The 16,694-nt window shown below is 38.9% G+C and overlaps 1 protein-coding gene across 2 annotated transcripts in view; it reads left to right on the top strand.

Annotated features, from left to right (window-relative positions):
* LOC126458205 (uncharacterized) overlaps positions 1-10,628 on the top strand; it is a 117,150-nt gene extending 106,522 nt beyond the window's left edge. Inside the window, exons 6-7 of one of the 2 annotated variants that reach the window (XM_050095099.1) lie at positions 974-1,183; positions 8,216-10,628. In XM_050095099.1, the coding sequence (XP_049951056.1) occupies positions 974-1,183; positions 8,216-8,719 (714 nt within the window). In that variant the 3' untranslated portion in view covers positions 8,720-10,628. Of the gene's footprint in view, positions 1-973; positions 1,184-8,215 lie in introns of those variants that run through there. The other variant, XM_050095100.1, reaches the window with a different exon arrangement.
* Positions 10,629-16,694: the final 6,066 nt, after the last annotated feature.

The raw sequence follows: 16,694 nt of genomic DNA, 5'->3' as shown, positions 1-16,694 counted from the left end.
AAACAACTCCCACTTAAAAGATTCAAGAACTTCACGAGTGGCATTTGCTGTGTGGGCCCGGGCGTTGTCGTGAATCAGCAAGATCTTTGAGCCCAACTTTCCCCTGCGCTTGTTTTGTATTGCTCTTCTGAGGTTGTGCAGAGTTTGGCAATACCTTTGAGAGTTTATTGTAGTGCCTCTTTCCAGGAAATCCACAAAAATCACACCTTTTCTGTCCCAAAAGAGGTAACCACATGGTTGAAGGCGCAGGCGGCCGAATTTTATGACGAAGGAATTTCCAAGCTCGTCCATCGCTACGATAAGTGCCTTAATTTAAATGGCAACTATGTAGAAAAGTAGTATTTAAGTGTGGCTTTCATCTGTATATAATAAAAAAAATTTCCAATACTTTATTTATTTTTAATTCCAAAACGTAATGTACTTTGTGGATAGCCCTCGTATCTTGTTCAGTATGCTTTTTTAAACATAATTTCCAATCCCTTCTTTTGAACTGCTGTACTGCTACATTCACCTTATTCGCTGTTTGGATGTGTTCTCTGCCAGTTGTTCCTACAATAACTTCTTTTTTACATGGTTTTCATTTTAAATCACCATTTTACCTCTGCCAAGTCAGAAAACTGTCTTCACTAGTGTTGCTATGGCCGTGGATTGGCACACTTGGGTGTGTTTGTGATTGCGTGTGTGAAATTATAAATTTTCACTAGAAAATAGTGGTTGCTCAGGAGCTAGTTAAGCCTCTGTGTTGTTATGTGTGTCTATGTGCCGCATGTCAATCAACTGTAGGTGAATGGTTACCATCCTTCATCTTTGTTTATTGCAACTTGTAATTATTTGAAAAGGGGGAAAATACTTGGGGTGCAGCACTTCTAATGTAATGACACATCTGTAGAAATAAAATGCTCTCAGAGATTAAGAAAGAATTAAAAAAAGTCATATAAATTGTACGGTTAAAAAGTATTTGTTCTCTTCACAGGTGCGTGGAAAACTAGATCGACATCGCCGAACACATACAGGTGAGAAGCCATTTGTCTGTTCAACGTGTGGCAAGGCATTCAGTGATATGCGCAACCTACAATCACATCGGAGCACGCATTCTGATGAACGGCCACATGTCTGCGACACATGCGGGCGTGCCTTTCGTGTTCGTTCTCATCTCATTGATCACTACAAGGTCCACTCGAAGGTTTGTTATTCTGTGTTAAAAGAATTTTGCATCTTGATACGCATGTGTTGTGGCATTAAAACTGTCATTAAAATTCAAAAAATAACAATTTTACTTGTCTCTATATAAAAGATATTAAATCGATTTAGGAATACAATGACTAATGTTTTGTATCCATTAAGTTGCGAGACAGCACTTGGTTTTTGGCAAAACATTTTTATGTTTAACTTCACCATTTTAAAGCAATTTTTTCCATAATGTAGTGGTCATAGTGTCCTCATTGTGAACCTAGAAGTCATGAGACTGATTTCCAGTATCTCCTCAGAGTGTTTACTCTGAGATGGAAAATTTCTCCTCTCAACCCAAATAAGAAACTCACGAATGTCTGTCAGCATCCCCTAGATGAAGGGAAAAAAGGTATTTTCATTGAGTTATCACACCTGACAACTGGAGGTTACGTTGGACTTCTGGGATGGGGTTATTCTGGCAGAGTTAGTAGGTAGAGAAGTCAGACAATTGGCAAGACCTCATGCCATGGAGTAACTGTGATTCATAAGGACAATGTTGGCGCCTTTGTCTGCGGGTAGGATGATTAAGTGAGGATCTGTTTTGAGGCTGTGTATGGCTGTTTTTTTTGCTGAAAGGTTGGTGTCTTAGGAAGGTGAATAAAATCTTCCACACTGGCTGCTAAAATACTTTTATTAAGTCACTCCCAGTTTTGCATCAGTAGAGAGGCATCTTCAGGTAATAGGTTTTTTAAGCTTTCATGGCATGGCAAAGTGATTCCATAGAGTATCAAGATATCTGTTTCTATCTAGAAACAGATGAGGGTGTGCAGACACTATATTATTGAAGATATTCTTTAGTAATATGTAGTAAGGATAATTCCTATCTGGATCCTTCTCTCCACCACTAGCTATTTTTAACTGCTCAGATGCGAGTTATCCTTACAACACATTCTCTATCCCAGATCTATCCTGTTCTCAACCTACAATAATCTACTGTCCCCGCACCATTCACCCAACAATTTCTGCCCCCTCTCTCTCCTGTTACCACCTCCCAGTTCACGTCCTCTCACCTCATTGTGTTTTGTCCTCTGCCATCATCCACCAGTCTTTTCCCCTCTGCCCTCCTCTCCCACAGCGACCCGATGCTGCATCTGGCAGCCTTGTCCAGCAACTTCTAATCCCTGCTCAATCTCCCTTTCTCCATCTGTATCATGCTAGTTCTCCCCCTTCAATATCCCACTCCAGGTTGCTTCTTTCGATTTACTCAATAGTTACAGTCTGGCCAGAACAGTGTAAGATAACTGTCATGTGCACATGAGGTATGCCTACTTGTTTGTTTTCCTTTCTTTTCTGAAAAAGGCTTTGGCCAAAAGCTCCGTGTGTAGCAGTCTTTTAGTTGTACATGTCTGTAACTGTGGGCCATGTTTATGGTCAGTAATAGCCTGTTGTTTCTGTTGTTGTTGTTGTTGTTGTTATCAGTCCATAGTCATGTTTGATGCAGCACTCTATGCTACTCTATCCTGTGCAGGCCTATTCATCTCTTGGTGTCCCATCCCTCTCTACAAATTTTACCCCCCCCCCCCCCCCCATTCCACACACTTCCCTTGAGTACTAAATTGGTGAGCCCTTGATGTCTCAGAATGTGTTGTATCAACTGATCCCTTCGTTTAGTCAAGCTATGCCACAAATTTCTTGTCTCCTCAATTCTGTTCAGTACTTCCTCATTAGTTATATGATCTACCCATCTAATCTTCAGCATTCTTATGGAGCATCACATTTCAAAAACTTCTATTGTCTTCATGCCTAAACTGTTTATCATGTATGTTTCATTTCCATACATTGCTTTACTCGAGACAAATACCTCCATGAAAGACTTCCAGGTTCTCATGTTTATTTTCGATGTTAACAAATTTCTCTTCTTCAGAAATGCTTTTCTTGCCAATGCCTGTCTGCATTTTATATCCTCACTACTTCAGCCATCATTAGTTATTTTGCTGCCAAAATAGCAAAACTCACCCATACATTAGGTGTCTCATTGCCTAATCTAATTCGTTTAGCATCACTTGACTTAATTTGACTAAATTTCAATATCCGTATTTTTCTTGGGTTGCTCTTCATCTTGTATCCTCCATCTAAGACACTATACATTCTGTTCAGCCACTCTTCGGAGTCCTTTGCTGTCTCAGGCAGAATTACAGTGTCATTCCAAAACCTCATAGTTTTTATTTCTTCTCCCTGAATTTTCATTCCTACTCCAAATTTTCCTTTGGTTTCTTGTACTGCTTACTGAGTGTACAGATTGAATAACATCAGGGATAGGCTACAACACTGACTCACTCCCTTCTCAACCACTGCTTCCCTTGCATGTCCCTTAGCTCTTATAACTGCCATCTGGTTTGTGTACAAGTTGTAAATAGCCTTTCAGTCCCTGTATTTTACCTCTGCTCACGGAAGAGAGTTGTCATGGCTGGTTCTTCCAAGGCTATCAGTAGTTCTGACGGAATATCGTCTACTCCCAGGACCTTGTTTCAACTTAGTTCTTTCAGTGCTCTGTCAGATTCTTCTCACAGTATCATATCCCCTCTCTCATCTTCATCTACGTCTGTAGCGACGCTCACCTGCTTTGTCTCTTCGTTTGTTGTCTTCGGTGTCGATGTACTGGCTGAAAAAATAGGGGATGGAAGTGCGACTACTATCTACTGTAAATGATGTATCCGACAGGTGCACATTTGTGTTTCACAGTCTTTACTTTCACTGTTCACAATCCCCCAATATTACAGTTATATGGCCAGTGCACTACTGTTTAACTTCTGATAAGCCTCATTAATAGGTTTCAGGCAAATCTCCACATACTGCTACCATAGTTTACTATTGAATATCTACAAGCAGTGAAAACCTAACCACAAAGTTCACAGTTCTTGAAGAATAGATAGGTACATATGAAGCACACACTGTCATTCTTTTAATACACAGCCTAATTGTGTAACACTTATTTCACATTTAAGTCGAAGCATTGTTGTGATTCCAATCAGCACAGGTTTCTCGTCTGAAACTTGGCCGTGGACTGACTGTCTTGGGACCAAAAATTGTGCCCTTATATATCCTCACAATAATAGAAGCTGAAACTACACATTGTTCGAAGTTAAATTACAGAAGTTACAGTTAAAACTTAACTCGTTAAATTAACTGAATACACAGAAAAATTCGTTCCTTTTAACAGTTTCTTCTATTACAAGGTGTAGACTTAATTATTTGTTTAAATCATGGAATTAATAATTATCGTTAAACAAACAATACTTTTGACAAAACTTGTAATTACTTTTGAATTAATTAAGTGCTGGCTTTGCTAAAATGTTTTCGAATAGAGCTAAATAGATACTTTAAGATTACTAGTATTTCATCTTCCAAATGTTTATAATTAGTACAGATTTTGTATTTGTTTATATGTCAACAGTAGAATTTCAGTTATAAAACAATTACTATTTTGCCCTATAATGAAAGATAATAACTAGGGATAGTTGAAATAAATTAGAAAATCAATTACATACATAAAACTAAGCACAAAATAAGATCTGGTGTTATATACTTTAAGACTAAGGGCCAACCTTTTTCTTTTATGAAAATGCAGATTATATAAACTTATGTTAATGGTAATTAGTTAAAATTGAAAAAAAAAATGAATTTTAAGGAGGCCGATAGCAAAACAAAAGGGAAGTAAAATTATCCCAGCTTGTTTTGTCACACGCCCTCTTCCATTTCTGTAATATTGCTTTCAAGTTAATGCCCATTGTATAGACCCTGAATATACGTTCTACCTTTCAGTTTTCCTGTCTTTGTGTAGGACTGGTTTTTCATCTAAGCTGCTGATATTCATAGCCTTACTTCTCTTTTCCCTTTAATTTTGATTTAGGTGTTATCTATCTTTCTCCTATTGAAATATGCTTCTGAATCCTTATATTTGTCCTCTAGTCATTCCTTCTTAGCCATTTTGAACTTCATGTCAGTCTTATTTTTTAGACATTGGTATTCCCTTTTGCCTGCTTCATTTACTGTACTTTTATATTTTCTCCATTCATCAGTTAAATGCAGTATCTCCTGTGTTATCCAAGGATTTCCACTAGGCCTTGTCTTTTTGCCAATTTGATTGTCTGCTGCTTTCACTGTTTCATCTCTTGACGCTACTCATTCGTCATCTACTGTATACCTGTCCGTCTTATAGTTGATCTTTGCTACTGCTTGCTCTCAAACTCTCAACAACCTCTTGTTCTTTCAACGTATTCAGGTTCCATTTCCTTAATTTTCTACTTTTTTTCAGTTTCTTCAGTTTTAATCTACTATTCACAGCCAATCAATTTTGGCCAGAGTCCACATCTGCCCCTAGAAATGCCTTACAATTTAATATCTGGTTCCAAAATCTCTGTCTTACCATTATATAGTCAATCTGAAACCTTCCGGTGCCTCGAGGTCTTTTCCATGTATACAGTTTTCTTTCATGATTCTTAAATCAAGTATTCTCAATGATTAATTCTACCAGGGGGCTTCCTCTATCATTCCTTTCTGCCAGTCCATATTCACGTACTATTTTTCCTTCTCTTCCTTTTCCTACCATCGAATTCCAGTCCCTCATCACAATTAAATTTTCATCTCCCTTAACTGTCTGAATATTTTCTTTTATCTCATCATACATTCTTCATGTCTGTCTTGGCTACAGTAATGCGTTCAATATGCTGTTCATGGTAGCTTACCTGCATTCCTTTTTTCTTATTTATTATTAAACCGGCTCCTGTGTTACACCTATTGACTTTGTAATTATAACCCTGTATTCATATGACCGGAAGTCCTTCTCCTCCTGCCACCAAACTTAACTAATTCCTACTAGATCCAACTTCAACTTATACGTTCCCCTTTTTTAAATTTCCTTACCTACCTGTCCAGTTCGGGGATCTAACATTCCCCACTCGATCCATAGAACCCCATTTTTGTTTCTTCTGATGACAATATCCTCATTTATGGGTGGGGGGTGGGGGGGTGTAGCAATCTATCCTTTTCATGAACTGCGTTTCCTGATGTGAGTAGAAATTGAACATAAAATACCATAAGTAAAATCAACCTCTTTAGTAATGAACTGTTTTTTTTATATAAAACATAAGCCACATTGTAAATATGTTTCATTACAGACCATTGATTTAAAAAAAGAAATTGCTTTTGGGACATACCCATACAGCCATCTCAACCATGGATTGTCAGTTATGACAATACAAACCTAAGGACGGCACAACATACAGTCCCCGAGTGGAGGAAATCTCCACTTCAGCTGGGAATCAAACCCAATCCCCTTCGGAGCAATCCACTGTGCTGACTTCACAGCTACCAAAGTGGACAGACCACTGTTTTTTTTTAATTTATTTTTTGTGTATGTATTTATTTTTTTCACTCACCCTCTCTCTATCCATCTCTACCTCCCCCCCCATCTGTGTCCACCTCCTCCTTCCCCCCTCTCTCTGTCCATCTCCTCCCCCTGTTGCTTCACTGGCAATCACCCCCACCACAGCAAGAGGTTGGTGGTTCTTACCACACAGTATTTCTTTCCAGATAGTAAATAATATGTATACCAGGTCTAGTTGAAATCGAGCCAGGGATCTAGGAGGCACTTCTTATCCATGGCTTCCATCCATGTATGCATATCACATGCATTTCACAAATATATTTTATATGTGTTTCAATATATTTCAGACATATTTGTAAACACATTTCACTTCTTTTTTTCACACAGCTCAATGTTAATAATGGCTATCTCCTGAACTATATGTCATGCAATGATATAATTTTATAGGTACATTCACTGGTACATTGTCTGCAAAGTGTGTCGTGAATAGAGCTAGTAGCAAAGAGATAATGATTTGAAATGGCATGCCTGCTGTGGCAGTTTTACTGCAGGAACTGCAAAAACTTTGTAAACAATAAACTTTTTTCCTTTCATCATTTTGTGCAGGGTGTCAGCGAGAAAAAGTTTCATAAGTTATGTGCAGAGTTTGTTGCTAGTAATTACGTGCTCTCATTCTCAAATACTGCATGAATAAAGTCTGAGCATTTGCACGTCATGGGCTATATTTTTTTTTCCCTCCCCAACCCCACCCTTTTGACAGATAGGTGGTTCTTACCCTGGATTGAAATGTGGGCGATTTCTCCGCCTGGCTTCATTTTTCCATTTCGTGTGTGCAATCTGTAATGAAGTTTGTTGAGGTGGACCTGCTAGTGAGTTCCAACCAGCTGTGATGCAGTAGCCTTCACATAACTTCGTCTCCCTGTGCATGGATGGGTGCTGAGGGGGAGCAGCAATTGTCCTCCAGGCTACTTGAATAGTGTAAACAACTGAACTTTAAACTTCCTGTATTCACACTTTCTTTTACAACAACACTATCTCATATACTAAGTGGGTTGACAGATTGTTTTATACATATTTAGCTTGTGCAAAAACAAGCCAATTCAGCAGTCATTTGTTACAGTGTCCATTATGGTCACGACCTTTCCCCTTTCTCTTCTTGTCTCTAAACAGCTTCAAAGCATGATACCAAGGAACAAGCACCCCCACATAGCATTTGGGGATGCTCACTCCCCATCTTGTCTTGTAGAAGTGATGGATTCAAAGTATTCTTCCATCTAGACATACCATAATAACATTTCCCACAGTTGCATGTCACGATATGTACTTACTTACTTCTAAATGTTATAAATGTCTTTCATCATCACAGGGCTTGCAAGTGGGATATGCTATCCTAAAAGTGTCATGTCACACATCACCCCCTCAGTGCTTCCTTTCAGACAGTAAGTGAGGTGTGCTGCATATGACAGTTACTGCGGAGGGAGAGGGGGGAAATATTAGCCCTTTTTCACTTACATTAAATAGCTGCTGCTTATCTAGTTATATCCACAGGACCACATTGATATTTAGGAACCTCTAAGTATTGTGTGACATTTTTCTTCGTTTCTCGTCTCTGAGCAATGTTTTACACATCCTTTTATTGGTATATCTTTCTACTTACAGGACACACCTTTCACCTGTGATACTTGTGGAAAGTCTTTTAAGTGGAAGACGAACCTCAACATCCACAGGAACGTACACACTGGGGAACGTTTCCCTTGCAATTTATGTGGCAACGAGTACATTCGGCGAGCTGACCTGACGAAACACCGGCGCTCCCATGGACCTGCTTCCCTCACAGACACTGCGGTGGAGGCAGAGGAGGAAGCACCCCCGGAGGGTGACGGTGATAGCCGATCTGCGTCGTGCGACTATGTTTGCGCTGTGTGTTGCAAGAGCTACAGTGACCAGGCTGTGCTGCAGAAGCATCTCAGGACACATGGCGAGCACCGTCCCTTTGTCTGTGATATTTGTGGGAAGGGCTTCCACTTCCACTGGTACCTCAGCTCACACAAGAAGGTCCACCTTGATAGTAAAACTTACACTTGTAGGACTTGTGGCAAATCGTTCAACAAGAAAAACTGTTTACTCTCCCACACGAGGTGCCACGCTGAACAGGGTTTATGATATTACGCTTAAAAGCAGTACAAAGTGTTGTTGTTTTATGTCTTATATTTTGTACAAATAATTAGCCATATTTCAGCGGATTTTGGGTGCAAAGTTTGTAACTGTAATGTGTTTTACATTTACATTTTGAAGTCTGTTGATGCTTCAGCCTAAAGAGATAATGTTGACAGTTTCGTTTGTTTATATTTACAGTTAACTGTGTTTGGTTTGCTTTGTTAGAAGAATTTATGTGGTCTCAGTAACCCCATTTTGTGTGGGGAAATAATTTTAAAGTTACATACAGTATTATTTTCAATATGTAAATAAATTCTTTCGACTTGTTTTTGTTATTACATCACTTATCTTGTTCGTTGTTGACTGTATGAAACCATTTCAAATATGTTCTAAGCTATATTTTGTTGTAATTATAAAAGAGTGGAAGACATTTTTTTTAAATGTTTATATTTAAGCAGATGTTAATTTATCATAGGTCAATTTCTTTCTTCTTCATCTTGTGGCCTAAATTTTACACTCATTGGATGGTAGTGATCTGCAGTTTGTTGAAACAAAAAGCATGTAAAGGTAACACTGTTAATTTTGAACCAGCCACCATTGTTTGACTGTCAGTTTGCAGTTTATATTCATATGGCATAATGTTTAGACCTATTTGTGTGGTGATACATTTAATTTTGTAAAGCATACTGTCACATTCCAGACATCTAGGTAGATAATAGGCAACAGGATTAAATTACATTAAAATCTTTTGAGGTGTACAGCCACATCATCACATTAAATACTAAAATAACACACGTTTCAGCCATTTTACAGTGTCCTCCTTCAGGACATAGTCTAGTCTAGTGTGAGGAAGGTTGCTGCAACACAGCTGAAACATTTTTTTAGTATAGTAATCTATTTCATATGACATGCAAAAGGATTTTAATGTAATTGATACTGACCATGAAAGCCTAAATATTTGTGTCAGGAACAAAATTGTGTATTCTGGGTGGTACTGAAAAGAACTTGTATCACATATCTGGTGTTAGGTGAACAAATTGTCTTTTCTGTAGGTACCATGCTGAGAGTAGTCAGTACCAAACTAAAGACTTGAATTGCTCTCAGATAAAAACCCTATTCAAATACCTACAACTAATCCAGGAAACGAATAAGGGGCCTCACTTGGCCACACACAGTGTCAAAAAACTTACATCCCAAGACTGAATTCCAGAGCCCTGGCAGCACTTGTACCAAAGTCTTGTCGCCACCAATCCCACTCTTTCTTTAATGACTGCAGTATGCATTGACCTTTATTGATCCTATCACTTGAAATTCGGTGAAAATCCTTCCTTTAATCCTGTAGCACGGCTGACATTGTATAGTAGCTAGCAGCTTATCAGTGGTGCGACACTTGTGGTCGGAAGCTACTAATACCACCTTCTCATGTCTTAATCGAATAACATTCTCTGCTATGGCATACGAGCATCATCCCACTGATAACAATGCAGTATCTCCAGCTGTGTGGCCACTCCTCACTACACTATGTTGTGGAATTACCCCAACTTCTTATTGTTTTTTTGGTAGTATGTAATAAACTACATATACACTACCATCAAACGTTGTTTTTGACTGTGACAGTATGAAGCTCCCAAGTACAAAATGTAATTAGGGAAAGTTGGTTTAGGTGTGTGTGCTGTAACTGTTTTACCTACATCATGTTATCTCTTTCTGGCATATTGTTGAGTAGCAGTAAGATGACTTATGTGTGGTTCCACATTTTCATCTCAATATTTGAAAACTTGTATCTGTGCATCGACATATTGCTGCTTTTTGCTGCACCCACGGATATGGGACCAGAACTCAATGTCTTTACCTCACAACATTACAGGACAGAAATAAAATGTAGTAGTGTTCATTATATTTTAATTGCAAAGTATTGATGCTTGTTTATTCGATTTGCCTTTTCCTCTTTGTTTATCCAACTTGCCTTTTCCTCATGGTTATGTTTCAGATAGTGTCATTTAGTGGGTAAGTATCATATTAAAAGTTTAAAGTTATGGAGATTCAATTCCAGTTAATTCTAGGATTTTCTTCAATCAGTGCTTTTTGTATGTGGTAGATTACAAGTTGCGAAGTGACTGGGAGATCAAACTTGATTGTAAATTTCTCTTTTAATATCTGACAAACAAATATTGAAATTGGAGGGAGGCAAGGGCAATACTGCTTCCATTCAGACTGTCCAGAAAACTCTGTGGTGCTCAAGCCAGTTTCTAGGCTGACGATTGTTTTACTTCAACAACATCATGAAATGGTTATATTCCTTCTCATTTTAAAGTTGACATGTTGAATTGCAGACAGGCAAAATGAAAAGACCGTTATACGTTGAGCTTTCAGCCAAAGTCTTCTACAGAAAAAAACTGCACACACACTCACAAAAGTAGCCACACCTCATGCACACATGATCACTATCTTCAGCCACTCCAACCTGACTGCAACTCTCACACTGAATGAAAGCAGCAATCCAGAGTGGGATGGGGAAAGGAGAGGGATATAAGGGTATGGGTGAGAGGAGAGAAGGGCGCTGTGTGGCAGAGCATGCAGGGACTAAAAGGCAGCAGGACAAGGGAAATGGAGAAGAAGAGGAGAAGAAAAGAGGGAAAGATCAATGGGTGTATTGGCAGAGAGCGGTGCACAATGAGGGTGAGGGGACATGAACAATGAGGAGGTAATAGGACAGAGGGGCAAAAACTATTGGCTGCAGGGTGTGAGAATAGTATGTTATTGTAGATTAAGGCCTGGATGATTTTAGGAGTGGAGAATGTGTTGTAAGAATAACTCACAACTAGGCTCTGCCCTCCCCCCACCAGCTTTTCTGAACTGTGCAGATGGGAGTTATTGTTCAACACATTCTCCAATACATCATCAGTGGTGGCATTTCCAGCATCTTCTGCAAAGAGCTGCTCTATTCAATAAATGGGCTAACTCGTGTCACAGCTCATAAACATTTTCACTCAGTGAGTTGGTGGTCCAGATGACAATACTGACATTCGACAATCCTAATACAGGTTTTGGTGTTTTTCCTAAAGTACTTAGGGAATGTGCCAGGATGATTCTGTTGAAAAGGACAGGGCTAGTTTCCTTCCCTCATACCAGTTTGTGCTTTCTCTAATGACCTTATTATACACAGGACACTACACCCTAAAATTCTTTTCATAAGCATTTTTCAGGCCAGTTTCATTTGGACAGTCTGTACCATTTGTACTTACATAGGCTTAACTTAATGAGGTAAATTTAACAGAAAAGGAAGTACTTTGAGAAAAGCTGTTGTTCCCTTAGTTACACAAAATAGCTGCAGTTTTATCTCTTACTGCTAAATTATCTATTAGTTGTGGTAAAAACATAACTAGTAAGTTAATCCTAATTTTAAGTGTAAAAACTACAGAAGTTGATTGCCACCTAAAAGTTCTGAAATGTAAAAGATAGAGTGTGTGAAACAAATCTAACAATACATGTGTCTTCAACCAAATAGACAGAAAATTCGTCTTTCCAGATGAAAGCAAGCTAATACACTTTCTCTGACAATGTAAGATTCATTAACCAGAAAAAAAAGAGGAATAAGTTGACTGAAACAAGATTATTCTTGGAACAAGTATGAAAGTCGTCCAGGATGTCATGTGAAGAGAGACATAGGGAGACCAGCAATTAAATTCCTACAGAAGAATGAGATCAGAAAGATGAAACAAAATATTGAAAACAAACAACCCTATTCAATTCCTAATTGATAAACTAACTGAATCCTAAATATAATAAAATTGTTTCATTATTATTATTATTATTATTATTATTATTATTATTATTATTACTACTACTACTATTAACAGTAATGTGACAGCATCAGATGTTGATTCCAAATTTGTAATGATTGCCAAAGAATGGGGAAGATTATTGTTGTGACACATTACTGACTGCCTTATCCAAAATTCTTGAAAAAGTAATGTGTTGTAGAGTAGCTTCACACCTTTGTAAAAATAAAGTTTTAACAAAATGTCAGTTTGGTTTCCAGAAGGGTTTTTCAACGGAAAATGCTATATATACTTTCACTAATGAAATATTAAATGCTCTGAGTAACAGGAAGCCACCCGTTGGGATTTTTTGTGATCTATCAAAGGCTTTTAATTGTGTAAATCATGGAATACTTCTAGATAAGCTCAAGTACTGTGGTATGAATGGACCAGTACTCAAATGGTTTAAATCATACCTAACTGGAAGAGTGCAGAAAGCTGAAATAAACAGTTCATGTTGTTGTTGTTGTGGTCTTCAGTCCTGAGACTGGTTTGATGCAGCTCTCCATGCTACTCTATCCTGTGCAAGCTTCTTCATCTCCCAGTACCTACTGCAGCCTACATCCTTCTGAATCTGCTTAGTGTATTCATCTCTTGGTCTCCCTCTACGATTTTTACCCTCAGCGCTGCCCTCCAATACTAAATTGGTGATCCCTTGATGCCTCAGAACATGTCCTACCAACCGATCCCTTCTTCTAGTCAAGTTGTGCCACAAAACTTCTCTTCTCCCCAATCCTATTCAATACTTCCTCATTAGTTATGTGATCTACCCATCTAATCTTCAGCATTCTTCTGTAGCACCACATTTCGAAAGCTTCTATTCTCTTCTTGTCCAAACTATTTATCGTCCATGTTTCACTTCCATACATGGCTACACTCCATACGAATACTTTCAGAAATGACTTCCTGACACTTAAATCAATACTGGATGTTAACAAATTTCTCTTCTTCAGAAACGCTTTCCTTGCCATTGCCAGCCTACATTTTATATTCTCTCTACTTCGACCATCATCAGTTAATAGCTCCCCAAATAGCAAAACTCCTTTACTACTTTAAGTGCCTCATTTCCTAATCTAATTCCCTCAGCATCACCCGACTTAATTAGACTACATTCCATTATCCTTGTTTTGCTTTTGTTGATGTTCATCTTATATCCTCCTTTCAAGACACTGTCCATTCCATTCAACTGCTCTTCCAAGTCCTTTGCTGTCTCCGACAGAATTACAATGTCATCGGCGAACCTCAAAGTTTTTATTTCTTCTCCATGAATTTTAATACCTTCTCCGAATTTTTCTTTTGTTTCCTTTACTGCTTGCTCAATATACAGATTGAACAACATCGGGGAGAGGCTACAACCCTGTCTTACTCCCTTCCCAACAACGGCTTCCCTTTCATGCCCCTCGACTCTTATAACTGCCATCTGGTTTCTCAAATTGTAAATAGCCTTTCGCTCCCTGTATTTTACCCCTGCCACCTTTAGAATTTGAAAGAGAGTATTCCAGTCAACATTGTCAAAAGCTTTCTCTAAGTCTACAAATGCTAGAAACGTAGGTTTGCCTTTCCTTAATCTTTCTTCTAAGATAAGTCGTAAGGTCAGTATTGCCTCACGTGTACCAGTGTTTCTACGGAATCCAAACTGATCTTCCCTGAGGTTGGCTTCTACTAGTTTTTCCACTCATCTGTAAAGAATTCGTGTTAGTATTTTGCAGCTGTGACTTATTAAGCTGATAGTTCGGTAATTTTCACATCTGTCAACACCTGATTTCTTTGGGATTGGAATTATTATATTCTTCTTGAAGTCTGAGGGTATTTCGCCTGTTTCATACATCTTGCTCACCAGATGCTAGAGTTTTGTCAGGACTGGCTCTCCCAAGGCCGTCAGTAGTTCCAATGGAATGTTGTCTACTCCGGGGGCCTTGTTTCGACTCAGGTCTTTCAGTGCTCTGTCAAACTCTTCACGCAGTATCATATCTCCCATTTCATCTTCATCTACATCCTCTTCCAATTCCATAATATTGTCCTCAAGTACATCGCCCTTGTATAGACCCTCTATATACTCCTTCCACCTTTCTGCTTTCCCTTCTTTGCTTAGAACTGGGTTTCCATCTGAGCTCTTGATATTCATACAAGTGGTTATCTTTTCTCCAAAGGTCTCTTTAATTTTCCTGTAGGCAGTATCTATCTTACCCCTAGTGAGACAAGCCTCTACATCCTTACATTTGTCCTCTAGCCATCCCTGCTTAGCCATTTTGCACTTCCTGTCGATCTCATTTTTGAGACGTTTGTATTCCTTTTTGCCTGCTTCATTTACTGCATTTTTATATTTTCTCCTTTCATCAATTAAATTCAATATTTCTTCTGTTACCCAGCCCTCGTCTTTTTACCTACTTGATCCTCTGCTGCCTTCGCTACTTCATCCCTCAAAGCTACCCATTCTTCATCTACTGTATTTCTTTCCCCCATTCCTGTCAATTGTTCCCTTATGCTCTCCCTGAAACTCTGTACAACCTCTGGTTCTTTCAGTTTATCCAGGTCCCATCTCCTTAAATTCCCACCTTTTTGTAATTTCTTCAGTTTTAATCTACAGGTCATAACCAATAGATTGTGGTCAGAGTCCACATCTGCCCCTGGAAATGTCTTACAATTTAAAACCTAGTTCCTAAATCTCTGTCTTACCATTATATAATCTATCTGATACCTTTTAGTATCTCCAGGGTTCTTCCATGTATACAACCTTCTTTCATGATTCTTAAACGAAGTGTTAGTTATGATTATGTTGTGCTCTGTGCAAAATTCTACCAGGCGGCTTCCTCTTTCATTTCTTATCCCCAATCCATATTCACCTACTATGTTTCCTTCTCTTCCTTTTCCTACACTCGAATTCCAGTCACCCATGACTATTAAATTTTCGTCTCCCTTCACAATCTGGATAATTTCTTTTATTTCATCATACATTTCTTCAATTTCTTCGTCACCTGCAGAGCCAGTTGGCATATAAACTTATACTACTGTAGTAGGTGTGGGCTTCGTATCTATCTTGGCCACAATAATGCGTTCACTATACTGTTTGTAGTAGTTTACCCGCATTCCTATTTTCCTATTCATTATTAAACCTACTCCTGCATTACCCCTATTTGATTTTGTGTTTATAAGCCTGTAGTCACCTGACCAGAAGTCTTGTTCCTCCTGCCACCGAACTTCACTAATTCCCACTATATCTAACTTTAACCTATCCATTTCCCTTTTTAAATTTTCTAACCTACCTGCCCCCCCCCATGAACCATGGACCTTGCCGTTGGTGGGGAGGCTTGCGTGCCTCAGCGATACAGATAGCCGTACCATAGGTGCAACCACAACGGAGGGGTATCTGTTGAGAGGCCAGACAAACGTGTGGTTCCTGAAGAGGGGCAGCAGCCTTTTCAGTAGTTGCAAGGGCAACAGTCTGGATGATTGACTGATCTGGCCTTGTAACAATAACCAAAACGGCCTTGCTGTGCTGGTACTGCGAACGGCTGAAAGCAAGGGGAAACTACAGCCGTAATTTTTCCCGAGGGCATGCAGCTTTACTGTATGATTACATGATGATGGCGTCCTCTTGGGTAAAATATTCCGGAGGTAAAATAGTCCCCCATTCGGATCTCCGGGCGGGGACTACTCAAGAGGATGTCGTTATCAGGAGAAAGAAAACTGGCGTTCTACGGATCGGAGCGTGGAATGTCAGATCCCTTAATCGGGCAGGTAGGTTAGAAAATTTAAAAAGGGAAATGGATAGGTTGAAGTTAGATATAGTGGGAATTAGTGAAGTTCGGTGGCAGGAGGAACAAGACTTCTGGTCAGGTGACTACAGGGTTATAAACACAAAATCAAATAGGGGTAATGCAGGAGTAGGTTTAATAATGAATAGGAAAATAGGAATGCGGGTAAGCTACTACAAACAGCATAGTGAACGCATTATTGTGGCGAAGATAGATACGAAGCCCATGCCTACTACAGTAGTACAAGTTTATATGCCAACTAGCTCTGCAGATGACGAAGAAATTGAAGAAATGTATGATGAAATAAAAGAAATTATTCAGATTGTGAAGGGAGACGAAAATTTAATAGTCATGGGTGACTGGAATTCGAGTGTAGGAAAAGGGAGAGAAGGAAACATAGTAGGT

The sequence above is a fragment of the Schistocerca serialis genome, chromosome 2 (assembly GCF_023864345.2).
Source record: "Schistocerca serialis cubense isolate TAMUIC-IGC-003099 chromosome 2, iqSchSeri2.2, whole genome shotgun sequence".
Lineage (NCBI taxonomy): Eukaryota > Metazoa > Arthropoda > Insecta > Orthoptera > Acrididae > Schistocerca > Schistocerca serialis.
Note: the sequence above shows the minus strand (reverse complement) of the source record. Positions and strands in the feature narration are given on the sequence as shown.